The 26,832-nt window shown below is 52.9% G+C and overlaps 1 protein-coding gene across 4 annotated transcripts in view; it reads right to left on the bottom strand.

Moving 5' to 3' along the window:
- Positions 1-26,832, bottom strand: part of TPCN1 (two pore segment channel 1) — a 62,325-nt gene that overhangs the window by 10,831 nt on the left and 24,662 nt on the right. For all 4 annotated transcript variants that reach the window (XM_086681753.1, XM_086681752.1, XM_086681755.1 and 1 more), the window contains 16 exons: positions 20,335-20,462; positions 15,071-15,247; positions 14,567-14,680; positions 13,632-13,762; positions 12,667-12,755; positions 10,871-10,905; positions 10,343-10,401; positions 9,971-10,070; positions 7,939-8,055; positions 7,560-7,684; positions 6,684-6,732; positions 6,079-6,142; positions 4,822-4,866; positions 1,577-1,633; positions 1,442-1,495; positions 725-797 (listed from right to left, as the gene is read on the bottom strand). In XM_086681753.1, the coding sequence (XP_086537879.1) occupies positions 725-797; positions 1,442-1,495; positions 1,577-1,633; positions 4,822-4,866; positions 6,079-6,142; positions 6,684-6,732; positions 7,560-7,684; positions 7,939-8,055; positions 9,971-10,070; positions 10,343-10,401; positions 10,871-10,905; positions 12,667-12,755; positions 13,632-13,762; positions 14,567-14,680; positions 15,071-15,247; positions 20,335-20,462 (1,417 nt within the window). The remainder of the gene's footprint in view (positions 1-724; positions 798-1,441; positions 1,496-1,576; positions 1,634-4,821; positions 4,867-6,078; positions 6,143-6,683; positions 6,733-7,559; positions 7,685-7,938; positions 8,056-9,970; positions 10,071-10,342; positions 10,402-10,870; positions 10,906-12,666; positions 12,756-13,631; positions 13,763-14,566; positions 14,681-15,070; positions 15,248-20,334; positions 20,463-26,832) is intronic.

Here is a 26,832-nt window from a genome sequence, read left to right as displayed (position 1 = left end):
CATACAGCAGGGATCAGAAATGCCCAGAACCACCCCCTCTCCCCACCAAAGTCCTGCACTGGTCTAACGCCGTACGTCGGGTTCTATGGGTGACCACCGACCCCGGTGAGGTTATGGGGGAAAAGGGCGGGATTCCCACCTAGAGGCCAGCCAGCCCTGCCCCAGACAGGGCCTCTGTCCTCTGCACACGTGTGTTAAGGCCCTGAAAACAGCAATGGTGCACACGCTACCACTGTTCCTCGTCGACTCCTCTGTTCGTCAAGACTGAGACCTTGTGAGGATAGCCTGATATCACGGGCGAGTCAACTTAAGTGGGCGGGAGGTGGCCTCTGAGGTCTCCGTGGGGACAGGGACAAGGGCCACTCGGGTCTCGTCACCTCCCCCAACCGGCTGCTGCTCCTTCTCTGTCGGTATCGTGGTTTCCATGGGGGAGGCAGGAGCTTCGTCGTCAGGGGTGGGTGTAGGGGCCGAATGACTCAGGAAGAGCCAGCCTAATGCCCCTTAAGACGCCACGTCCTGGAGGAACGGGCCAAGGGACCTGAGAGAGTAAGACGAGCCTGACCCTGGCGTGTCCCGGAGCCACAGACGGAGCTGTACCGGGGACAAAGGCCTTGTCCTGTCCCCGCCCCCTCCTCCTGCCACCGCAGAAAGGTGTGCTGCGGGTGTGTGGGGAGAGGGCCTCTCTTGGTCGCGGACGTGGGGAAGACACACACTCTGCACTCACAGATTCCACCCGGAGGACAGGTACTCAACGGGGCCCAGGCCAGCAACCTTCAGGAACAGCTCCACCCCGTAGACTGTGAACAGAAGGAGGCAGTTAGCAGCGGCCGGACCACAGCCTCTCCCACACCTGCCTTGGCTCCGTCCCCCCCTCTGAGGCTCTTCGGAGGTCTCCAGCCTCTGCGACAGGCCATGTCACACCCACACCACCCCTCCCCCCGGGAGAGGCCCGGCCCAGAGGCTGGTCAACTGGGGCCACCTCCAGACAACCCCCAGAATGGGGCAGGTGAATGGGGCAGGGCGGTGCAGTGCGCTCAGGGACGTTCAGGCCTAAGAGGAGGAGGGGGAATGTCAGGCAGAGCGGGGGGCACCAGGTGGACAAAACAACCTTGGCAGAGGCCCCAGGTAAGAAGGGGCCCCGGGCACGGGGGGGCCGGGGAGCGGGTTGCTGTTCGGGGGGGGACCGCAGGCCGGGGCGAGGGCGGAAGCTGAGCGGACCCCGGGTGGCCAGGCAGTGTGAGTCACGCCCAGGATGGGGATGGGATCCGGAGGGCGGCGGAGAAGCGCAAAAGAGCTTTGGACGGGGGTGGAACGGGATCAGACTCAACTCCTGCTCCATTCTCCCCAAGCTTCCCTGTTTTCGAGGAGAGCCGCGAGGTCCCAAAGCAAATGAGGGTCCTCCCGGCCCGGCCATTCGGCAAAGCCACCGCCAGAAACCTACTCGTCAGGAAGACGACGTAACTCCAGGGCACGTGCTTGGAGAAGAAGTTCCCACCTGTAAGACAGGAGGCGGGAGCTCAAGCTCAAAGGCACCAGGTGCGCCCACCCGAGGGCCGGTCGCCCAGCCAGGGCTCACCTTTCAGCGTGAAGGTCTCCACGAGGATCCACACCCCGTTGACGGCCACCACCAAGTCTGCAAACAGACAGGCTCGTGACAGACAGAGGAAGCACAGGCGGGTGTGCGAATCTCTAGCTCACAGCCGCAGCCCCCCCACCCCAGCCACGTTCCCCGGCAGCGCCGGGCGACGCCCCACACGCCCATGTGACAGGGGCTTCTCTCCGCTTCGTGCTTTTACCACGTGAGCTACACCAGCCAGGGGTTTTGCGCAGGAAATAGCTATGGATTCCTAAAAACACTCTCGAGGTCACTGCTGTTGCCAAGTCCGTGTAAGAGGTGTTTGAGTATTAAAATGTTTGCTCTTCCCTAGATTTTAAGAATGGCTCCGTGAGGGGCACCTGGGGGGTCCAGTCGATTAAGCGTCTGACTTCGGCTCAGGTCAGGATCTCACGGTTCATGGGTTCGAGCCCCGCAGGGGGCTCTGTGCTGACCGCTTGGAGCCTGGAGCCTGCTTCGGATTCTGGGTCTCCCTCTCTCTCTGCCCCTCCCCCACTCATTCTCTGTCTCTCCCTCTCAAAAACAGACATTAAAAAAAATTTTAAATAAAAGAAAGGATGGGGCGCCTGGGTGGCTCAGTTGGTTAAGCGTCCGACTTCGGCTCAGGTCAGGATCTCACGGTTCGTGGGTTCGAGCCCCGTGTCGGGCTCTGTGCTGACAGTTTGGAGCCTGGAGCCTGCTTCGGATTCTGTGTCTCCCTCTCTCTCTGACCCTCCCCCATTCATGCTCTGTCTCTCTCTGTCTCAAAAATAAATAAACATTAAAAAAAAATTTTTTTGGGACGCCTGGGTGGCGCAGTCAGTTAAGCGTCCGACTTCAGCCAGGTCACGATCTCGCGGTCCGTGACTTCGAGCCCCGCGTCAGGCTCTGGGCTGATGGCTCGGAGCCCGGAGCCTGTTTCCGATTCTGTGTCTCCCTCTCTCTCTGCCCCTCCCCCGTTCATGCTCTGTCTCTCTCTGTCCCAAAAATAAATAAACGTTGAAAAAAAAAAAAATTAAAAAAAAATTTTTTTTTAATTAAATAAAAAAGAAAAGAAAAGAAAGGCTACAGGAACCAGTTAGCAAAATTACGTGTTCATTTGATCTTTCACATCGCAATCCCACTTCAAGGGATCCACTCTAGCGAGACACTAGCGAAACCCAAAACAATGTTACCGCAAGCCATTTGCGGGAGAGGTATCTGTGAGGGCAAAAGTCTAGAAATGACCTAAATGACCAACAGGGAACTGGTGGGATCAACTATGACATGTTCGTGAAATGGTGAAGTAGCAACTCTAAAAAGAAATGAGGAACGTCTCTATATATTACAATGGGAAGCAGTCTCCCGAACATATTTTTAAAAAAGCCGAAAAGGTGGGGAAGAAAGTGTAGCAAGTATGTGACTGTTTATTTAAGACACAGGGAGAGGCACGTATATGCATCTACTTAGAGTTTTTAAAAACTGGAAGAATAAACCAAAATAAAAGTTACCCATTTGAGGGGGGGGGGGTTGGCAGGATATAAATGAGACGTCCTTAAATATACTTTGTTTCATAGGTCCGACTTGGAACCACATAGATATTTTACATAAGTATAAAACAAAATGAAAAATAAAATGAAATAAAGAAACCTAAATGTGTCTCCAGTTGGTGACATACCCACATGGGCGGGGGCGGGGAACTACTGTGACCTTGACGCACAATAATCTGAATGTCTATCCCTGGAGTGGCGTACTAGGGTCTGTGTTGTTGGGACAGTGTTGATATCATTTTCTGGAGATGGTTATGAGTCTACCGTGGGGTACAGCAAATGAGTAATTGTGTGAATGGTGCTGGGAAGCAAGATTTTAAGACTGGAAATCTGGATTTGAAAGAATGAGGAAGTTAAGTAAAAACACGGTAGTCCTGAATTTGAATTAGAAATGTCAGGGGGAGCCTGGGTGGCTCAGTCGGTTGAGTGTCCGACTCCAGCCCAGGTCATGATCTCACGGCTTGTGGGTTCGAGCCCCGCATCGGGCTCTGTGCTGACAGCTCAGAGCCTGGAGCCTGCTTCAGATCCTGTGTCTCCCTCTCTCTCTGCCCCTCCCTCACTCGTGCTCTGTCTCTCTCTTTCAAAAAAATAAACATTAAAAAAAAATTTAATATGGAGAACAAACTGAGTGTTGCTGGAGGGGTTGTGGGAGGGGGGATGGGCTAAATGGGTCAGGGGCATTAAGGAATCTACTCCTGAAATCATTGTTACACTATATGCTAACTAATTTGGATGTAAATTTTAAAAAATAAAAAATAAAAAAATTAATATTAAAAAGTTAAAAGAAAGAAAGAAAGAAAGAAAGAAAGAAAGAAAGAAAGAAAGAAAGAAAGAAAGAAAGTAAGTAAGTCAGGAGAAACTCCGGAACTCTGGATACGGTTTATCTTCAAAGACAAAATCCCATCTCTGTCCATGGAAAGGCCTAGAAGTAATAACCAACTCCAAGCAGTGAGCACTTCTAGCATTTCAAACTGTGGTCTCTAAACACCCTTTCCCGCTAAATGGAACCAGAGCTCCTTAGAAAGTCTCAGTTCAAGCAAACCTCCCAACTAGTACTGCCTGAGAGAACTTCCTGTGACAACAGAAATTCCCTTCTCTGTGCTAATTGGTAGTCATCAACTGTATGTGGTGCTGAGCACTTGAAATGTGGCTACCGTGGCTGGGGAACTGAATTTTTCATTTTAGTTGCTTAAATATAAATAGCCACACATGGCTAGTTGCTACCACATTGGACAACACAAATCTAGATATAGTTACAGGAACCAAGCAACACGGGGAATACACAAAAAGAAGCCCGAAGGCCAAACAATCCTGTCTCTTCAACTAAATGTCGCAAGAGGGAAAAAGGGGATGGAAGAGAAACCTACAGACTGAGACAGACTTAAGTGGCAGAGCCACTGACCACATCCTGTGGTTCTGAAATCTGTGTCCGAAATCTCCAGGTCTGGGGAGGAGTCGAAGAGCCACAGTGAGGGTACGGACGGACAGAAAGACTGGCCGTGGGGGACCGCTGTTGAAGCCAGGTGACCGTGGATGCTCACGGTGACCGTCATCTCCCCACTTTTATACATGCTTGGAATTTGCTATAATAAAAAGTCAACAGCATGGCTGCAGGGCTAATCTCTTGCCTCTCCACCTTCTGGAACAGTAAAAGACTCAGGCAGGAAGGGGCCCGGAGCTGTGGTATTTCACACTTACACATGAAATACTGGAAGGCCTTGGACTTCACAAGGATATTAATTCCTATTTGAAGAGAATAAATGTTAATAGCGAAATCTTCACGTCCAAGTACACATTCACTACCGCACACTTCACACACGTGAGCAACCAGGGTGTTTAGGCCCAGGGGTGAGGAAGGAACGGTGTGCCGTCAGAGTGACCCCACGCTAGTGCTCAGGCAAGACCACACCGACAACAGCTGCTCTGGGGAGAGCCTGGGCAACCCGGAGCCAGGACGGAGCCTTCACTGCTGCTGGCCTTGACCCTGGACCATTTATTCATCCACTTGAGTGGCTATCATCCCATGGGATGGAAAACCCTCTACAGGATATGGGATAACAGCTGTGCCCCAAGCCCTAGCTGTGGGAGAAGTCACAAAATAGAACATACCCCCTTACTCTCATTCATAATGGCCCATACCCAGGCCTCAGCCTTTCTGCACGAGAAATGCCCCGTGAGCTAACTGGATCTTTGAAAGTGGCACTCAACTAAGGGGCAACAATAATATGGGCGCTTTGATGTTAAAATTTTGAATTTTATGCTATGCAAGCATGATGTAAGGGATCACATACACCAGCTACGTATCCTGTGAGGAGGATGGTCAGAATACATTATTTGGTAAAAAGGCAGGGTTGGGAACCGAGTCTATAATGTAATCCTACTACCTTTTAAAAAGTACACAGAGGGGCGCCTGGGTGGCCCAGGCGGTTACATGTCCAACTTCGGCTCAGGTCATGATCTCACAGGTTCATGAGTTCGAGCCCCGCATTGGGCTCTGTGCTGACAGTGCACAGCCTGCTTGGGATTCTCTCTCCCTTTCTCTCTGCCCCTGTCCCCACGGGCGCTCCCTCGGTCTCAAAATAACTAAATAAAAACATCTTTTTTAAAAAGCGCACAGAAAAATAACCAAACACAGAAGGAAACACATCAGAAAATGAACAGTGGTTACCTCTAGGTGGAAATTTTTCATTTTGTCTGACTTTGTAAATGTTCTTCAGTGACTATTCCACAAAGGTCTTTTGGTCTGGTTTTTAAGTTACTGATTTCCTTCCTAGTCCAACACTTATTTGCCTGCTGGGGTAGCCACACTGTCTCTTGTACACACACACACACACATTCAGACGCGTACGCACACACATACAGCTTATGAATATGCTCTTAAGATGCTCGTCTGTGGTCTCTGGAAACCTCCATCTGTCCCCAGCTGCCGAGATGTCACATTCAGGCCAACCCTACCTTTGAAGATGAGGAACGCTGTCCTGGGAAGCTCATCGAACCAATGTTCCCTGTTTCTCTTTGCCTGGCCAGGAGACAGGGCCATGGAGAGAGGGTGTTAGGACCGGCGACCAGAACCCAGCCCTGGGGGACCAGGACGCCGCTTTCCTTCCCTGCTTCCCCAGCTAACTTGGGGAAGAACGAGAACACTCGGGGATCTAAATGACGACAAAGACAGCTAGTTTACTGAGCATTTAAATGGAACCGTGCGTGTGCCTTCCTTTTATGTGATGCTGGAAGTAACCGCAGGGATCATCGTTATCCCATTTCCCAGGTGGGACAAGGCTTGGAAAGGTTCCAACACTTGCCGGATGTCACACAGTAACTAATGAGGTCTACCTGAGATTCAGTGCTCTTAATCGGGAGGCTACAGGGCAAGTGTAAGGGCACACGGATGGCCACCTGTAGCCCTGCAGTTGCGGGGTGGGGAGGCAGGCCGAGAGCCGAGCTGCTCCAGCGGGAAGGAGTCGGGCCGCCAGTGCGCCCAGCCCTCCCTCCCCCCCCCCCCCCCCCACAGCAATCAGCCCCGCTCACTCTCTGGTCTTCTGTCTCGTACGAACACTCACCTTCCACTTCAAGGCAGCAACCTCATAGATATCATAAAAGTCCTTCAGGCTGTTGTAAGCCACGTGGAAAAGTAAAAAAAAAAAAAAGAAAATTCAGAACCCACTGCCACTGAGTTTCAGGACTCCCTCGTCCACCCGTGGTCACCTTTAAAGGGGCAGGGACACCTGCGACCTTCAGCACCTCAGTGCCCCAGGGACCCTTACCTGCAGGCAGCTGATTTCCTTCCTCTGGGTGCCATGCCCACTGAATCCGCTTGGTCTATACTGACTACTGATGGCTTTAGTCACTAGGATTCTTAGATAGCCAGGGACAGAGCCTCCTCTGGCGGAGGACTGAATGGAACAGCTGGGACTGCGTTCAGCCCAAACAGAGCTCAGCCGCTCGCATTTCTACAGCTGGCCCGCTTCCTTCCCCGGAAACAAGGGTTCGGATCATCAGCATTCTGGAAGACCAGGACTGCCCACACACATCTCAGGGCCAGTTCTGGAGGTTCTGCCAGGAACCGTGGTCAGAGGGCGTGTGTGTGTGTGTGTGTGTGTGTGTGTGTGTGCTCGCCTGGCTCTGTGGCTCCACTCGAATGGGATTACCCCACCTCACTCAGGACTCGAGAGTGAGTGGCAGAGCCGGACCATTTCACAAGACGATACACTCCTTTTTTGTCACGCCAGCTGGAACTGGGTTTGGGTTGGACTGCCGTTACTTGTGAAAAGAAACTGGATGAACGATGCCATCTACGTGTGTAAGAATCTCTGTGGAGAAAACTAGTCTCTAAGAAGCTTCTTTGCCCACCCACCTCCTGGGGCCCTTGCCCGCCGCAGTTCCCTCGTGTGAACACCTTGTCCAGACACCCCGCCCCACCTGGCGTCCACTCTTACCTGAGCAGAGATGTGTTGCTCTGATTCAGGGCCTTGAAAGTCAGATAGCGCTCCCTGGCACTCATCCGGGGCCTGTAGAAGCGCATCAGGCCTTCAAATTGCCTGTAGGAGACGCCGGCGGGCCTCTGCAGGGAGAGGACAGAGGGCCATGCGAACACGGGGAAATACAGAGCCCAGACTGCCCTTCCCTTGGGGTCAGCCACTCCGGACGCCCAGGACAACGAGGGATCCCAGGGCATCTGGCTCTTTCGGGTTTTCCCAGGGGCAGAACTCTTGGTTTCTAAAGCTGCCGGCCCGGCCGTGCTTAGGCGCTACTCTGGGCCAGCGAGAGAGAACAGGGACTGGTCCTCTCCCCGGCCCCACCCCCACTCCTCCGTACCCGTTGGCTGACGAGCAGGCGGTAGGCATGCTGGATGGCGGTTCGCTTATGCAGCAGCAGAGACTTGAACTTGCGTTTCTCAATGTCATTGAAGGTGTCGAACACCACGGCCAGAAGCTGTGAGGGAAGAACACAGGACCTGGCTCCCCCGCGTGGCGGGGCCTGAAGGAGTCGGGGAGTTCGTCCTCTGCCTCCAGAGGGTGCTCTCCCAGCCACCCCAGAAGGGGGGCTTGAGAGGACCCTCCCACCTGCCCCTCGGGGATACGGGAAGTTAGTCTCCAGGCGTCTGCAGAGGAAGCCACCCGCGGCCACTTGTAAGTCTCCTCTCTTGGGATGCGTGAAGACGTCATTGTATTTCCCCTGGTCGCCTCTCTCCACCTAAGCCCACGCCTGGCTGGGCAGTGTTCTAAGGGAAAACAGCTAGAGAAGCGCCCTGGATTCTATACCCAGCCTGATGGCCAGGGAGCCGCTGTCCGCCCCAACCTCGGAGCAAGAAGGAGCATCATGGCACAGGACGGTCCTCCCTCGCCCCCTTGCTCCCTCCCAGTCCCGGTGAGTCACAGCTTCGTGCACAGCCCCAGAAATCCAGGCAGTGAGGTGGCCTGCCCTCCAGGGCACAACAGTGCCGGGCTGCCCAATTCCAGGGCTGGAATGTTTACGACACAGTCTGTGTCGGGAGGGCGGGATCAGATCTGAAAGAAAGCTTTTTTGGAAACGCTTTCTTTTTCTCTCGAAAATATCTTGAGGGACACTCCCTGGTCTTTTCCATCCCTTCAAATTGGTCCCCCATTTTTTCCTCCTTTAGATCGAGGGAGGGGCAGCAAACTTTTCCTGGAGAGGGACATATAGCAAATGTTCTAGGCTCTGAAGGCCAGATGGTGTCTGTTGAAAGTACTCAACCCTGTAGCCGTGGCATGAAATCAGCCGCAGATGATGCGCAAACAAATGGCCATGGCTGTGCGCCAATAAAACTTTATTTATAGAAATCGGTGGTGGGCTGGCTTTGGCCAGCAGGCTGCAGCTTTGCTGACCTGTGCCCTAGATTCTCACAGCTCGAAATATATTACAAATTAAAACAAGTCAGTTACACAGAATATCTTTTTATGATTCTAAACCGACAACAGGATATAATAACTATACCACATATAAAGACAGATAGGATCTCAAGTTTTTAGGAGACTTCCTAAGTCTGCCCCAGGGGAGGTGCTCTCCATTTCTACCCTGGGCCGGCGGAGGAATGCTCTTCAGAAGTATACAAATAAATACAAGCTTTGATAAAAGCCTCTGCCGACAGTCTGCCATTGACGTGTGGTCTCGACACGGACCTAATGGCCTCATCCTAGGGGCCATCTGCTGATGGGAAGAGGCTTTCTGGTGGCCAGCTGGGCCTCCGCAAACACCTCCAAAGTTCCCAGGGTGCGCGGGGACTTGACGTTCTCCTTAGCAGAATGCGTCCTGGATTGCTTTGCTAATGGTTCCCGATCAATGGGGTGGAAACAGACACGTGGGTGCAGTAAGGGGGAGCGGTTAAGGGCAGATCTCTGGGATCGGACCAGCTCACCTGGCCACCCCGAGCTGTGCAGCTGTGAGCAAGTTGCTTTGTCAGTCTGGCCTTCAGTTTCCTCAGTTACAAGCTGAGGATCATAACAGAACCTCCAGAATTTTTGTGGAAAATCATTTAATCCTCACGTACGGAGCACTCTGCCCGGTGCCTGGCAAAGGCTTCGGTGGTGCCAGCTTTTAGAGTTGTTGTGACACACATTTGCTGGAGAACGAACGGCCCCAGGGCACCCTGACCTAAGGGCTAGCTCCAGGCCTAAGAGCCGCGGCAGTATCATCCCAGGGGTACCCACCGGGAACCAGCTGAACTCAAGTCCCGCCAGGGCGTCTGCCACCACACCACACTTGACCACAGCCTGGGACCCCATCCCGGACGGAGGCCGACAGCGGGCCGGACTTCTCCGTTCCCGCGGTGCCCGGCGCTGTGCCGGCTGGAATGGCTGCTCCAGTGGCGCGACGCACGCTCACTCACCAGGTTCATGATGAAGTACAGCTCGATGGAGAGGTAGACGATGAAGAAGACACAGGACCAGGGGTTCCGGGAGTAGGAGGGCATCATCACATCTGGGAAACTGGATTTGCAGAGCATCACCGCAGGGCCCCGCGGCTGCCTTCTCCCTTTCTCCATCCTCACGGAGGACATCTCTCCTTTCTGCCTTGCCAGCCCCACCCCCACCTGCCCCTCCTCTCGTCCACATCCACGAGCTTTGAGCTCATTGGGCCACCCCCATCCCTCACAGTGTCCCGAGCACCTGTCTGCCCTCAGGTGTGGGATATTCTTGCTGATAAGAGAAGACCCTGGGGCACCAGCAGAGGGCCCAAGCCAACGCAGAGACAGACTCACTTGGCTGTGGTCAGAAGGACAAAGAGACTGACGATGCTGTTCTCCAGGGTGCTGAAGTACTGGAGGGAAAGAAGGCAGGCTGTGATGGGCCACCTGGAGTGCCCGCCCTTCCCTTCCCCTCCCCTCGCCATCCACTCTCCCTCCTCCCAAGGAGTCCTAACGGATGGCAGTGGGGGTGAGCGAATGCGGAGTCCAGCCGCCTCCAGCCTTCTCGAACTCTGCGCTTCTGGCAGAAGCAGACAACCGGTGGGACTGTTTTCCTAGAGAATCACATGTCTGCGCCATCCGTCTGGCGCCCCTCCACTGTCCCTTCACCAAATCTGTTCCAGATCTGATCCTGGAAGCCTGCCTCTCAAGGCAAGTAAAGGGGATTCCCTTTCAGTGCTTAAGGAAGGGACCAGCTCAAGTGTCGTCCCTCAAGGAGCCGTAAGCCGTGCTGAGAAACCTTCCTCATGTGGCCGGCCCCCTTGTCTGCGGGGATAGGCCCCAAATAGAAGAAGAAACAGGATAAACATGGTGACTACTTACGGGGTCCGAGGGATTAGAGGAGAACAAGTAGAAACCTACACGGGGGCAGAAAACACACAGATAAAAAGGGTTAGAGCAGAGGTCCCAAACCCGACATCAAAGGACTGCACAAATAAATGTAAACGAGTGCTGGAGGCAGAGGGAAAGCATCAGGGAGTGGTGGGGACAGCAGCACTCTGGAGAACACGCGCTCTGTCCAAAGGAGCAGGTGTGATACGTGGCCCAAGAATCAAGTCTGCTGTTTAAAGAGGCTGGATGGGGGCGCCTGGGTGGCTCAGTTGGTTGAGCGTCTGACCTTGGCTCAGGTCACGATCTCACGGCTTGTGAGTTTGAGCCCCGTGTCGGGCTCTGGGCTGACAGCTCGGAGCCTGGAGCCTGCTCTGGATTCTGTGTCTCCCTCTCTCTGCCCCTCCCCTGCTTGTATTCTGTCTCTCTCTCTCCCTCAAAATAAATAAACATTAAAAAAAAATTTTTTTAATAAATAAATAACCTTAAAAAAAAAAAAGACTGGACGTCCAGCATGTTGAGTAGTTAACAACACTCTGTTGTATATTTGAAAGTTGCTCAGGGAGGTCTTAAAAGTTCTCATCAGAAGAGAAAAAAAAATTTGCAACTGTGTGTGGTGACAGGTGATAACTAGATTTACTGTGGTGGTCCTTTCACATTATACACAAATATTAAATCGTTCTGTTGTGCACCTACAACAAACACAATGTTGTATGTCAATTATACCTCCATTTTTTAAATTAAAAAACCCATTTTTTTCAAGGCTAGAAATCTGTATTTTCATGTAATAAATCTAATTTTCAAATGTCGGCTCAACATTTTCAGACCAAATGAAACTCAACCACAGGCTGGACAATTCCAAGTGACAATTCCAAAGAGATTCCCTTGATATAGCCCAGGGTCCTGGGGTGCGAACACCCTCGGTTTCCTCCCTCCTGGAATGGGCTATTGCCCTGAGTCCTTGAAATCCCGAGTGGGAAAAGGGAAAAGTTCTGCCCTCAAGGTAATTTAGCCCCCTTGGAGCACAAAGGAAGTTCTACAGAGAGTGGGGTGGTCGGGTGGAGGGTCGGAGGCAAAGAGGGAGCCAGTGGCCGATGTGTGAGCGTTCACTACAGTGTGACGTGTAATGGTGAAAATGCCCAACAACGGAAGAAACCGCCAAAGAGCAACTTGCAGGAGGGCCCCCCACCCCCCCCCCCCCGCACACATCATGTAACCATTTCTATAAAATGTTTATTTGTTTAAAATTTTTTTTAATGTTCATTCATTTTGAGAGACGGCGGGTGGGGGGGGTGGGGGGGAGAGGGGGAGTGGGGGAGGGCCAGATAGAGAGGGAGACACAGAATCGGAAGTGGGCTCCAGGCCCCGAGCGGTCGGCCCAGAGCCCGACGCGGGGCTCAAACTCACGGACCACGAGATCACGACCTGCGCCGAAGTCGGCCACCCAACCGGCTGAGCCGTCCAGGCGCCCCATAACATGTTTTGATATGCACAGCAATACCACTTACTTGCTGTTTCAGGAAATATAAAGTATAGCTAGAAAGATACACGTGGCAGTGGTAGGCTTAGGTCGGGGGGGTACCTCTGAGGGGAAGGGACCAGGGGTCATGAAAAGATACAGAGGGGCTTTGCATTTTACTCCTAAGACTTCATTTCCTAAGCCGAAGGTCGTGCGTGTTGCACACGTGTAAAAGCTTCCTGAACTTCTCCAACTGTCAGAGTGAGTTCGTCTTCAACCGCGAATTTGCTCCGGGGGGGGCCATCAGGGCCTCGGGGCGCGGGGAACTCACCAAGGATGGCGAAGATAAGCATGAAGAGGAGCAGCAGCAGGAGAATGTCCATGAAGGGTGGCAGAGATTGGAAGATCTGTCGCAGGTTGCTGGGGAGACAGCAGGGCCGGAGGGGTGAGGCGGGGAGGGGGCGTGGGGCCCAAGTGGGGGGCTGTCTGGGACTCCACGGGCGAGGTGGGGGCCGGGGCTCCCGACTCATACCACACTAAGGCCCGCGGCACCCTGGTTTGTGACGTCACGCTCGGCGTTTTCCCAGGGGACTTCCGCCCGGGGGCGACGGGGAAAAACCGGGCCAGGTACGCCACACACAGCCCCTTCCTCCTGCTTGCGGAGCCCAAGCAGGCAAGGGCCCTGGTGAGTAGTGGGGGGGAACAGCAGAAGGCCAAGCACATGGCCTTGGGCACCGAGCTTCCAGGAGCAGGACGCACAAAGGCATTTCAGGGCCACCTAGTCCTGGGACACTCGTTTCCAGCTTTGGAAACAAGCATGGGCCCGAAGAATGAACTGCCCAGCCTGCTCTCTCTCAGCATCCCAGCCAAGAGACTTTCCAGATGGAGTCTGCAGCACTAAGCTCAACTCCAGGCTAGTGGGCAGGTTTGAGTCCAGCCCCCGGGCTCAGGGAGGGGGTCAGCCTGCTGAGTCACTCAGACTTTGTGCAGTTGCCTGCTTTGAGAGGTCACTGCCGCTGTGTTTGGGCAAATAATGTGTCCGAGAGAGAAGCCAGCCCCAGGAGGCTGCAAATAAGACGGGAAAGAGCCCCGGACCCGGAGCCAGGAAACTGAAACCCGAGTGGAGGACCGCCTTCTGCCCTGTGCGGGTCCACTTCGAAGGAAGTGAGCGGGCGTGTGTTCTCCCAGCGTGCAGAACTGATCCCATCGCTACTTGACTCGCTGGGTCCTGCTCCACAGGCCCAGAGGTCCGGGCCAGGCCAGGATAGCGACCGTCTCGTCCCCCGGGGGCCTTACCGCCGGACGCCGCCGCAGTACCGACAGTCCACGAGGAAAATGCAGCGCAGAGCCCGGGTCACACGCACGTGGGATGTCTGCCGTACCAGCACCACGATGGCCTCGATGAACTGCACCACCAGCACGGAGGTCTGGGGGTGGACGGGCACAGAGCTCCATCAGCTCCTTCTCCAGCCCCTACCTGCACACCACGAACAGAGGGCTGGCAAGATCCTGCCCACTCTGGCCTCGAGAGGCCCTTCCCTTCTCTCCAGCTCTCTCTCAGCACCCCCTCCCCCAGCCCCCCGACATCGAGCAGCCCCTGGACACAAGCCCTCTGGCTGCTGGCACAGATGTATGGCCCCGGGGGGAATGAAGCCCTGTTCCCAGCAGCTCATCGGCCACTCTGCCTGGCCACATCTGCCCGCCCTCTGCCTTCAGCCCTCCCCATTCCCACCGGGAAGGCCCCTGATGTCTGCAGGGCATCCTGATGTGCCATTCCTTGGGCACCTTCTCCTGGACAAGCGTGCATGCTTTTTACATGGCAAAGCACACTCTGACTCATGCCTACTCGCTGCCCGGAAGAGAGGTGTATGTTACTGGTTACTGATCCGCGTGGGCTTGGAGGCCAGACAGACCTGGGTTTGAACCCCAAGCCTTTGGGATTTAGATCCCATTCTCGTCTGGCCGGCAGGGTATGAACTAGGAAGAGGAACACATCTCCCGCAAAGGCTGTTGTGCCAATGCCGGGCACACGCTAGGTGCCAAATCACAGTGGCTCCCGTTAGCATCACCCCGACATCCGGGGCGAGGCTCTGCAAGGCTTGGCAAGGACAGGGCCCCAGGGCTGCAGTGCCGAGTGCAGGGCTCGGCCCACGGGGGATTCGGAATTGAACTGAAGATACAGGCCGGAAGCTGACGTGGGAGAAAACGCCATTCGGACACGGACACATCACCTTGACCATGGTCCGTCTGTGTCGGATGAAGGTGTGGAGGCCCAGCCACCGCAGCTTCATGCAGAGCTCAAAGACAACCACCATCAGGGCGAACAGCTCCAGGGTCGCGTGGACCTGCAACCAGGGGGCAGGAGGAGGTGTAGCCCCACCAGGCCCCTGGCCTCCCGGCGGTCACACCCGGCTACCTTTTCCCCTGAGGTTGCAGACGGTGGGTGGGACCGCAGCCAGGTGCACTGCTCCCCTGGAACCAAGGTATGGCCCACAGCCCTCCATGAGCCAATCATATGGCGCGCCCCCCCCCCCCACCCCCGGAAGGTACCAGTAAGCCCAATCACAGAGAGCATTCACTCCAGCAGGGATCCCATGCAAGACTGGCAATCCAATGCTGCTCCCGAGGCCTCTGTGATGCCCGCCGCACACACCCGGGCCTCTCTGTTCTAAATCCACCGGGGGCATCTGCTCTACCAGAATGTTCCCTTCCGGGCTGGCCAAGCGGACACTCACGTAAATGCCGAGCCGGAGCGCGGGGACGGCGGGGGCCTCACACAGGGAGAGCAGCAGCAGGAGCAGGGCCGTGGACAGCTCCATCAGGTAGAAAAGGTGGTTGTGTGCGAAGAGGTAGGCCGCCAGCGCTTTGGCGTTCTTGGGGTGGGTGAAGAACTTGTCATTATTCTCGCCTTCCTGAAGGAACGAGAGCAGTGTGGGCAAACGGGCCTCGAGGAGACACAGCACCAAAGAGGTGCCAGGGGCTGGGGGAGAAGGAGGGCCCTTGGCAAACGAGCGAAGTGTCGAGCCCGGGATGGAAGCCGATGGGAGACCAAAAGTATTGTCTTCACCAAACTGCACCCCGGTCGGGTCCCTCAAGAGACCGGCTTCTTCCTCAGGACCGCCTGGAAGGATCAAAGAATAAAGAGTCCCCGAGAGAACGAGAACAGAGGCAGCACGTGTGAGCCCCTTAGTGGCCAAATTCCGGCTCTCAGAAGCACCCGTGGGTTGTAAAGGGCCGGGGCGGGGGGGGGGGGGGGGGGGGGGGCGGGCAAGCAAATACAGCTGAGTCCTGGCTTCCCTGCTCCTCCCTGGACGAGGCGGAGAATGTTCCTTCCCCTTCTTCAACTACCAGTGGGCTATGACACACGTCCTTACTCACAGGGCTCCTGTAGGGCACTTAGGATGTCTGGCATACAATAGGCTCCCTGTTGATATTACCTGTTATTATGATTATAAATGGTACTAACATTGAGAAAAAAAGGAGCCTGAGACTACCTCTATATATATACATATAGTAAGTATAGTGCTGAGTTGAGAGCACCTGCCTCATTCACTTCTTGACTCATCTCCTTTCCTAACTCCTCCACAATGACAGGCCTTGCCCTCATTCCTGAGCTCCGACAGTAATGGGACAGGGGCTGACCTTGACCAAGGTGCCCACCCGGCCAGGCACCAGGCTCAGCCCCTTACCTGAGCCCTGGACACTCCTTTACTCCTGACCACATCCCCTCTCTGGCAGGGGCTTTCATTGTCCCATTTGACAGATGAGAAAATCGCAGCACAGAAGCTTCAGTGGCCCCTGAGCTCACAGAGCCGCACAATCACCAGATTGTGATGAGCCTCCTGCTGATGGCAGGGCCCTGGGGACGGTCCACTTGTGACAAGCAGATGACACCCTAGGGCCAGTGCTGACCCTCCCTGTTAGGGTCAGCCTTCTGGTGGCTGCGGGGAGGAGTCTTCGCTGCCCCCCTGTAATTGGTGGGCACAGCGATAAGGGTCACCCCACCCCATCAGCTCTCCCCCATCAGCACCCCGTCCAGCAGCCAAAGCCGGTAATGTTCCACACGCGTCGTCTTTAGTGCTTCTGAACTAGGGGCAACGCTGCCCCGCCCCCCGCTTCCTCCACCCCATCCCGGCCTGGAGACATTTGTTCATCACACCTGGGGGTGCTGCTGGCAACCAGCGCGCAAATTCCAAGGATGCCACTAAACATCCTAAGATGCACAGGAGAGGTCCCCGTGCCGAAGAGTTACCCAGCCCCAAACATCAGGAGTGCTGAGTTGAGGGCACCTGCCTCTTTCACTTCCAGAACGAACACTCAGCATAGACTCTTCCCACTGGAAGGACTCTTCACTTCCTGGAGGGGAAAGTCGTGGAGCAGGAAGGGACACCCAGGCCCCCTGACCCAGAGCCCTTCTGGAAGCTCTCCAGCTGTCTTGGAATGAGGTCAGACCTTCAACTATTCCAGCTATTCGGCTCCTCTGGGACGAGACCACCCTCTCTGTCCTCACAACCCTTATTCCGGGGAGGTGAAACACACCACAGTGATTCCTGCGGAAGAGGCAGCCAGGCTGGAGGAAGAGCGGCTCTGGGCCCGGAGGGGCAACACTGTGCGTGGAAAGCATGGAAAGCACTCTGGCCTGGTGGGCTTCCGTGCCACCCCGAGGCCGCTTCAGCTCACCAAGCCTGTGTCAGGACAGCAGGAAAGGCCGGGGATGCGGTCCAGTGCTCACCCAGCACGATGCCTGGTACACACAGGAGGTGTTTAATGGATGTTTGGGAGGATGATCCACGCCTGTAAGAGACCACCTCTCCAGACCCCAGCCCGTCCTGGGACTTCCCAGTAGCTGGGAGGTGGGGAGCTCTGACCTCGGCTGTGGTTTGCTGGGTGGCTTTGAACAAGTCACTTCCCTGAAGCCAGAGACATCACTAGCTTCATTACCAAAAAATAAAGACAAACCACAGACTCGACAGGGGCAGGCCAGACAAAGGGAACAAACATCCCAGCAGGCAGACAGAGGGCAAGCCGGCAAGCCTCGCTCGTGGCCCTGTGATCTGCGCAGGGCTGTGGTTTTTACCACCACCGCCATGGCCGGGGAGCGGTGGGAGGACACACAGGGTGGCCCGGGAAGCTTCTGGTTCGAATTACTAAAAAATGCAATTCTTGGGTAACATCTTCCAATAAGTAGCCAGGTCTGGCTAGAGGGAACCGCCAACAAGGGGGGGGTGGGGGGGGGGCGCTCAGGCTTTACCTCCAGGACTTGGAGTTGCCAGGAGAGCAGATGAGGTCTCCACCAACAAGGATGGAGGAAAATACTAGTCACATCACTGGATTCTGATCCAAACCCCAAGGAGAACACTGGCCTTATTTCCTCACTGCGAGGTGCCAGGACCACAGAGCTCCCGGCTCCCGAGGGTGAGTGAGTTAACAGGTAAAATTTGGGAAGAGAGGAAACCACAGGCCCCAGGTATCTTCAGAGGAGCAAGGGGCCAACTATCCGAGCGTACCCACAGCCTGGTTCAGGGGCCATGCCGCAGCTCAGCGGCAAAGCAGGAGAAAAAGACCATCTGACAACAGCCAAACCCACCCCACGCGAAAAAGCCGTGAACTACCGTTCAGAGGCGTCTGAGTTCTGCTTGGATTTTTATTAAAAAAAAAAAAAAAATGATGCGTTGTTGGTAAACATAATTCAAATAATACACGGGATTACAAGGCAGTAAAAATTCCGTCAGCCAAAGATAATCACCTTTACGAGTTGGATGAACAACTTTCCAGATGGGAATGGGGATCTACGCACATGTGCATGCGCACACAGGTGTATGCTGCTAGATACGTATATGAACCCGTGTGTGTGTGTGTGTGTGTGTGTGTGTGTGTGTGTGTGTGTCTGGATGCATAAACGTTATGTAAAAATTATCATACTATACTTGCAGTTCTGTGGCCTCTTTTTCCACAACGGGGGGCCCATTTTCAAGTGGATACACGTGGCCAGGTAAAGAAATAAAGCAACAATGTATAGAAGAGAAGCACTGTTTGAGGTGAGCTGGACGCGGTTTACATCCACGCTCTGTAACTTATTAGCTGGGTGGCCTTGGGCTCCGTTAGCCCCTCTGAGTGTCATTTGCTTGTCAGTGAACGGGAGATGATCAGACCACCTTGGAGGGTTGTTAGACTAACCAGCAGGTGCCCACTTAAAGGCAGATATTTTCACTACTGATGTTCTCACCTGCTTAAGGAGTGAAGGAATTACCAGACTTCTCAAGTCCCCCAAGCCATCCGAACTCTGTGTTTTGATCCATCCTGTGCTTAGATAGCGTCTATTCAACCTTAAGGTGACAGTGCACAGAGTGACCCTGCGGCACCCTTCCAGATCACCGACAGGCATGCCCGAGCTTGCCAAAATGTCCCGGAAGCATTTCTATTGTTTTCACCTGAACCAAAATGTATCTGGTGAGGAACACAACTTATGTGATGCTGCATAAAACAAGAGAAGCATAAAGGGAGCTGAGCAACTATGAAATGACTATCCGAATTTAATGAAATCTTTAAAACGCACACACACACGCACACGCACACACACATGCATACTTGCAATGTGAGAGCTGCTTCAAAGAAAAAAGATTAGGGAAAATTATTATTCAAATGAATTTAAGAAAAATTCCACTTCCCCATCTACACTCTTACTCAGTGCACACAGGAAACTGACATTTTACGGTGACAAGAATGGCAAGATTATAGTGACTAATGCTACAGACGGTGAGACAGGCAGTTAAGAGGCAGTCTCCCCCTTGGAGAATATTTGATAACTGTACATCAAGGGCCCTAAAAATGTTGCTTCCTTCCATCTGGTAAATTCCACTTCTTAGAGGCTTTCCTAATAAAATAATCCTGGATCTTAAAGAGAGAAAGAGAGAGAGAGAAATAGCTCGATGCATGGATTGTCCTCGGATTATGATTTATAATAGGGAAATGCATAATATATAATAAGGGAAGTATAAAAGATGGGAAAATATCCAGCCTTTTCAGGACAGTTTACATAAATTAGGATCCATTTATCAGATATAAAGTCATTAAAATTTGTTTCTAGGAATTTTAATAAACATAAGAAAAAAGCTTCTGTCACAAACTATAAAAAAAGCAGATTATACAACTGTACATATCACGTGACTTTAAAATTACTTTACAAAACACAGAAAACCCCTGTATTATTCTTTTTTAATAAAATTTTTTAAGTTTATTTATTTTGAAAGAGAGAGACAGCATGAGTGGGATGGGGCAGAGAGAGAGAAGGATAGAGAATCCCAAGCAGGCTCCATGCTGTCAGCACAGAGCCCGACACAGGGCTCGAACTCACAAAACGTGAGATCATGACCTGGGCCAAAATCCAGAGTCGGACGCTTAACCGACCGAGGCACCCAGGCACCCCTTATTCCTAAATAATGTTGACAGTGACTCAGGTGAATGTTTTTGCCACATCCCCTTTGTACCTAAACTTACTGCAGTGGGCATGTATTACTTCTATAAAGAAAGCATTGTTTTTATTGAAAAAAAGAGGGGGGAAAAAAAAAAAACAAGAACCAAGAAAGAAATAGCAAATGTGAAAGCAACAGCAAATTAGGCAGGAAAGGAATAAAGGCCTATCTCTAAGTTCCCATACCAGGCCGACCAACCCCTGCTACAGTATTATGTTATTTCAAGAACTCCCCCTCGAGAACTGACCGTCAGTGCCTGAGAATGGGGAGCGAGGCAGGGAAGGCCAAGCGGACAGACTCAGGGAACCTTGGGGACAGGCAGGGCCAAAACCGGGAGTCACAGGAAAGCCCACGCACATTGCCCTCCCTGTCTGGGCACGATCGGGCTGGCTCTCCTCACTGAAAGTTGAGACAGGAGCAGGGACAGGGACCAGAGCCAGAACTGAATTTCTGGGCACGTAGCAGAGGCCCGGGTACCCTGCTCGACCAACAGGCACCGAGAACAGATCCTGATCGGAGACGCTCACCTGGAGGTAGATTGCTGCCTCTTGATAGTTGATCTCCCAGTTGTGTCCGGTGGGGCTCGATGGGGGACTCTCACCCCCTGAGCCTAGACTGGGGGCCCGGGAGTCGTGGACGGCATAGCTGCCTCCATCTGCGTGGGAAGAAGACAGTGATTCACTCACAACCCAGGCTCAAAAGGATAAAGACACCGCTCACCAGAAGAAAAGGCTCGTACGCTCACACGCATATCCCATTATCTACAAGTCAATGCTGGATCCCGTGTGATAATAGCAAGAATTAGCATGGCTAGTTAGAAATGTTTTTCATTCTCTTGTTAAATGAAAAAGGCAAGTGCAAACGAGCACATACAGTATGCTATCTTTTGTGCAAAGAAGGGAGGAAACAAGAAAACATACAGATATCTCTCTTTACAAAATAAAGAAAACAGGAAGGATAAATTAGGACTCACAGAAATCAGTGACTTACGAGGGGAGTGGGGAACAGCGTAGAAGTGGTCACTCCCTTTGCGTGAGTGATCTTTTTGTAAGCTTTTGACTTTTGGAAGCATTTTAACGTTCCACTTCGTTAAAAAATAAAAATAATCAGATTTGTTCCCCGGTGCCGGGTCCTCTGTTGCTTTTCCCTGCTGACACCCATGCCCTCTTTGCTTCCGGTAACACTGATCCCCACCTGCCTTTGGAGAACATCCTCTCCCTACTTTCCACCCATTCTTTGTATCTGGCCGACTCCACCCCTGGCTCTCGGGCAGATGACATAAAAAGCGCCTCATCTCCCTGGCCAGGGACTGGTACAGGCTGTCCCAGGCCCAGCCAGTGAGGGCTGAACTTGGGATCTTTTCCTGGACCACTCAGGAAGGAGGGGCTCTTTCTCTGTTGCTGCAGGTGGCTGAGGAAAGCCTGCCTGAGAAAGGAAGCCGAGAGAGAACAAAAGAATCACAGCGATAACATCAGCTGCACCCCTGGGATCAAGCTGTGCCTGATATCCACCTCTTAGCGTTTCCAAAATCTGAGCCCATAAAGATCCTTTTATATTTAAGACTGTCTGAATTGGGTTTGTCAAAACCCTCAAGTGTGTCTACTAATACCTGGCAAGCAAAGGCACCAATTGGGGAGATTTACTATCATCTAGGATAAGAGTTCGGTTGCCCACAATTCACACTCAAACTGATCCACCTACAGGAAAATAAAGAATGAAATATGTTTGGATAAGGAGATAGGCAGAGATGACAGGAAGCAAATATGTAAAACTCACAAGCCAATCGGAAAGGGCGGGAAACTGGTAGGGTTCCTAGGGCTGCAGGGTCATAACTGGTCCTTTCTGACCTTGCACTGCCAGCCAAGGTCAGCTGGATCCAACAAAGCTCTTCTCCACGCACTTGCAGAAACCATTTTATTTAGATATATTGGACACACAGTAAAAATGCACAATTTGACATGTTCGGATACATGCACACACTTGTGGAACCATCACTTTCATCAAGACTATACATCCATCGCCCCTTCGTGCCCACCCCGGCCCATCACCCCCAGGCAACCACTGATCTGTTCTGTCACTGTTAGATGAATCTGCGTCTCTTAGAATTTTACACCGATGGAATCATGGAGCACGTATTCTTTTTTTGTTTGGCTTCTCTCTCTCAGCATAATTATTCAAAACTCATCCGTGTTGTATGGTGTGTGGATGGCTCATTCCATTTTTTTTTTTTTTTTTTTTTGCCGAGCGGTACTCCCTCGTATGGACCTATCGCGGTTTATCCACACACCTGTTGATGGGCACTGAGCTTGCTTCCGGTTTGGGGCTGTTTCAAATGAAGTTGCTATGAACATTCATGTGCAGGACTTCGTAGGGACACATGTTTTCATTTGTTTTGGGTAAACACCTAGGGGTGAAATAGCTAGGTCGTATGTTTAACTTTTTAAGAAACTGCCAACCTGCTTTCCAAAACGACTGTCCCATCTTACACGCCTACCTGCAGTGCAGGGGGGTCCCGATTTCTCCACGCCCTCACCCACACCTGACACGCTCAGTCATTCTTACTTCTGACCATTCTAAAAACTGTGTGATGGCATTGCACGGTTTTAATCTCAATGTTTTTACTTTGCATTAGGACTAATATTATTGAGCGTCTTTCCATGTGCCTGTTGGCCACATGTACGTCTTCACTGAAGTATCTTCAAATTTTTTACTTGTTTCTTCACTGGGTTATTTTCCTATCTTTGAATTTTGAGAGTTCTTTTATATATACGCACACATATTCTCTAAATATACGCAAGTCTTTATTATTAATATACTTACTCCAGCTTTTGATTATTTCTTTTGATGAGTGATTAGTGTGGCTTTCTCCACTCTTTTACTTTTAATCTCTTAGCATCTTTATATTTAAACCATGTTTCTTTTTTTTTTTTAACTTTTAAAAATGCTTATTTATTTTTGAGAGAGAGAGGGGGAGAGCAGGGGAGGGGCAGAGAGACAGGGAGACTGAGGATCTGAAGCAGGCTCTTGCTGACAGTGCAGAACCTGACGTGGGGCTCAAACCCATGAACTGTGAGATCATGACCTGAGCCAAAGTCGGCAGCTTAACCGACTGAGCCACCCAGGAGCTCCTAAACTGTGTTTCTTGTAGGCAGCATACAGTTTGGTCTTGCTTCACCACCCCCCGCCCCCATCTGAAAATCTCTGCCTTTTCATTGGAGAATTTAGGTTACTCACATTTAATGTAACTATCAATATAGTTAGGTTTAAATATATCATCTTTGCTATTTATTTTTATAGTTCTCCCATCTGTTCTTTGTTCTCTTTTTCTGCCTTCTTTTGGATCACTGAGTATTTATTATGATTCTGTTTTATCTCCTTTGTTGGCTTAGCTGCAAGACTTTCTTTTGTCACTCAGAGGTCACTATAGGGTTTAGAGTACACATTTTTAATTTACCGCAATCTACTTTCAGGTGATCGTGTGCCACTCCATGTACAGTACGCGAACCTTTAACAGGACACTTCCCTTTCTCCCCTCCCAACCTTCAGGCTTCTGGAAGCGCAGGGACTTCCAGTTCACAAACTTACTCTGGATCCAGCTTCCTCTCCATCGCTAGGACGTGTAAATAGGACAATCTTTCTGGAAGGAACTGCACCAATGAGGCCATCTAAGTAATGAGTGACCACTATTGCAGGATCCGTGCTCCATGCTGATGTAATTTGCACAATCCTAATCTCATCATCATAAATTCTACAACCTGAGGAGGTGAAGCAACTCACCCAAGGTCACACAGCTCTAAGGGGCCGAGTCAGGATTTGACCCGGGGTAGCCTGGCTGCAAAGCAGGTGCATTTAACCACTGTACTATACTACCACCTTCTAAGAAACAGGAGTCTGGGAGGAAGGACAGCTGCCAATGGTTTTGAACTAGTGACAGCACGCATTTGTTGAGGCTTACTGCATGCCAGAACCTATGCCGTGGCAGGTTTTATTCTCCAAATATAGCCACAGAACGATCTTTCATCCTGCGTGCCCTTCCAGAACCTTTGCCTCTTCCCCAGATGGGTGGCGCCCCTGTGTCTGTCCTGAAACCAGGTGAGCCTCTGTGACTGCCTTGACCAGTGTACGATGGAGGACAGAGTGCTGGTGACTTCTGAGGCCAGGTCACAAAAAAGCTTCCGCCTTTTTCTACTGGGACCCTTGCTCCTGGAACCCAAACACCACGTTGTGTGGAAGCCCATGCAGCTGGTGGAGAGGCCCGTGGAGGAGAAGCAAGGCCCCCTGTCCCCAGCCCAGCTGAGCCCCCCCCCCCCCAGCCAACAGCCTGCACCACCTTGCCAGTCAGGTGAATAAGCCACCTCAAAACCAGATCCCCGAGCCCCGGACAAGTGCCCAAAGTGACACTGCGTGGCTCAGACATAAGCCCCTCCATCGGGCCCTGCCCAAGCTGCAGACTGCTGCACAGAAGATCTTAAGAGAATATCTGCTCTTAAGGCACTAGGTTCCAGCGACAGATAATCGACACATGTCTGAGTACTTTATGCCAACTGAGCTGTTTAACTCTCACAACCATCCTACGAATGAGGTACTACTGTTCTACTTCAGACTTGAGGAAACTAAGGTGCAGGAAGGCTCGGTACCTTCCTGAGGTCAAGCAGCGGGTGGCGGGCAGGGCTGGGATACCAAGCTAGGTGACTAGCTCCTAATCGGTACCCTCCAAGCCGCTCGAGGATGAAAACTACAGCAGCAGGTTCCCTCACTAGATGGAGGTACAAGCAGGAGGTAGGACATCTGGCTGCAGCGTGCACTTGACCATTCTGGTCCTTCTACCCAATGCCAACATTCCCCGCCTCCGATCCCAGTGTCTATTTCTGAAAGAACTAAGCCCGAGGCGGAGACGCAAGGAGGTCAAACCGCCTTCCCGGATGCGCTCACGTGCCTCCCACGTAGAAGCCGCGGGCAGGCCGCTGCGTGGTGCTGTGATCTCGCGTGCCTGTCGTCCACGACCTTCACGTGCCACGGCAGGAGCCTGTGCCCGCGACAAGGCAGTCCTAGGTGAAACGAGTGACGGGGCCGGCGCGGGGTGGGCGGCGACGAGCTTGCACAGATGGCAGCGGACATCAGCGCCACTCCCCCAGCCGGTGCAAGACTCTGGCATCTGCGAGAATCCCCGCCTCGGAGGCCCCCTGTGCGAGCCTCCCCAGCCCTTCCTCTCTCTCGGGGGGTCTCAGCAGATGGGTCCAGCTTCCTCCGCCCAGCCGGGAGCTCCCTTAGCCCATTTCTGGTGGGGGAAGGCGCCTGGCCTGCCTCAGTCTCTCCCCTTTGGCCCTCACACTTACACTGCACACCGCTGTGACCAGTCCGCGTTTGGAAACTGCCACAGCGTCCCCCAGCGCAGGCACCTCACTCACACCCACGCCGGCGGGTTTTGCCTGGGAGCGGGTGCCCTGCGGCATCCCGAAGCATCCTGCCTTGGCTGCCATTTTCCCCTCAATGCTGCAAACAGCCCCCCTCCGGTCTCTGAAATCCACAGGGACCGCTGGTAAGACACGTGCTCCTCAGCCACAGATCCCACTGGGCTGGCCGGTGTGTGACAGGAGACATGGCACAGGGCTGCAAAGGGCAGAACAAAGACCGGGGAGGGGAGGCCGCAGGGAGGGCCTTTCTGCCAAACAGGGTTGCCCAATGACGCCCTGGGCAGGGGGGTCTTTAACTGTCACGCTTGATTTGCTAAAGTAAGTTAATAAATGCTAGGCTCTATGCTGGGTACATCGCTGTTATTTTATCCCAAATAGGATCTGTAACTTGGAAATAGTTTAGTAAAAAAAAAAAAATGGTTTTTTGAGAGAGAGAGAGAGAGAGAGCACGTGTGTGCGTGCACTGGCGCGCCAGTGGGGAGGGGCAGAGAGAGAGAGAACCCCAGGCAGGCTCTGGGGTGCCAGCGTAGAGCCCGACTCAGGGCTCGACTCCCACGAACTGTGAGATCGTGACCTGAGTCGAAATCAAGAGTTGGATGCCCAACCAACTGAGCGCCCCCTTGAGTAAAATTATTTTAAATCAACAACTGCATAGTTCATCCACCCGTCTGTTTGATGGGCGTCGCCAGGGGCGGAGGACGGTGCTGGGCGCTGGGCGCTGGGCCCTGGGCAGGGACTGGAGGTACCTGGATGGCCCCGGAGGCAGCAAGTGCCCCATCACCACGGGGCCTCGACAAGAGGTTCCACAGCCATCCCACCCCAAACGTGGGGATGTTTCAACAGAAAGGAGGTTCCTCCGGCGAGTGGCGATTTGGACTAGCTCCCCTCGCGATTCCCAGCATCTGTGTATTCACAGGTACATAGACACTCCGAGGGGACAGGCAGATAGGGGCAGGTGGCCTTAAAAACAACTCAAATTCATGAGCTTCCCATGAGGCAGAGCCCAGCCGCCTGGACCTGGCTGGTTACCAACAGCCTTCCACAAATACTGCCTGGCTGCACGGATGGGGTCACAGCGTCTTTTAGCACCCAGATGCCTGCCCCTCCCCTGATGAACCGCAGCCCCACGGACCTACATAGCCCAGGGCTCAGCAACTCCGCTTCTGCCCAAATAACAAACTTAGGCACGTCCAGAGCGGATTCCCTGTGCCAGGCGCCCTTCTGAACACCTCACATACATATTAACTTCATCCTCACGACCTGCCATTACTGTCCCCATTTTACGGACAAGGCAACGAACGGAAGTGAGTTTGAGGAGGATTGCTGTGGGGTTTCCCAGCAAAGATTTTTGGATACTTTCTGTTGCTAATCTCAGAAAGAATGACTGTCAGGTCTGGAATGGATGGCAGAGACCACTTAATTCAATGCCCACCTTTCAGAGGTGGGCAACTGGGGAGCCAGGGACGGGGTGGGAGAGCCAAGTCGAGCACTTGGGCTTCCCGGCTCATCTAGAGCCTTCCTCAACACAAACGCTGATCACTCATCCTTCACCAGAGACATGTGGCGGGTGGCTCCGTGCCCACTGGGCACACGGCTGTGAGACCCATCAAA

Source organism: Puma concolor, chromosome D3 (genome assembly GCF_028749965.1).
Source record: "Puma concolor isolate L17-30 chromosome D3, mPumCon1.1.hap2, whole genome shotgun sequence".
Lineage (NCBI taxonomy): Eukaryota > Metazoa > Chordata > Mammalia > Carnivora > Felidae > Puma > Puma concolor.
The sequence above is the reverse complement of the archived record's forward strand: the minus strand, read 5'-3'. Positions and strand labels throughout refer to the sequence as shown.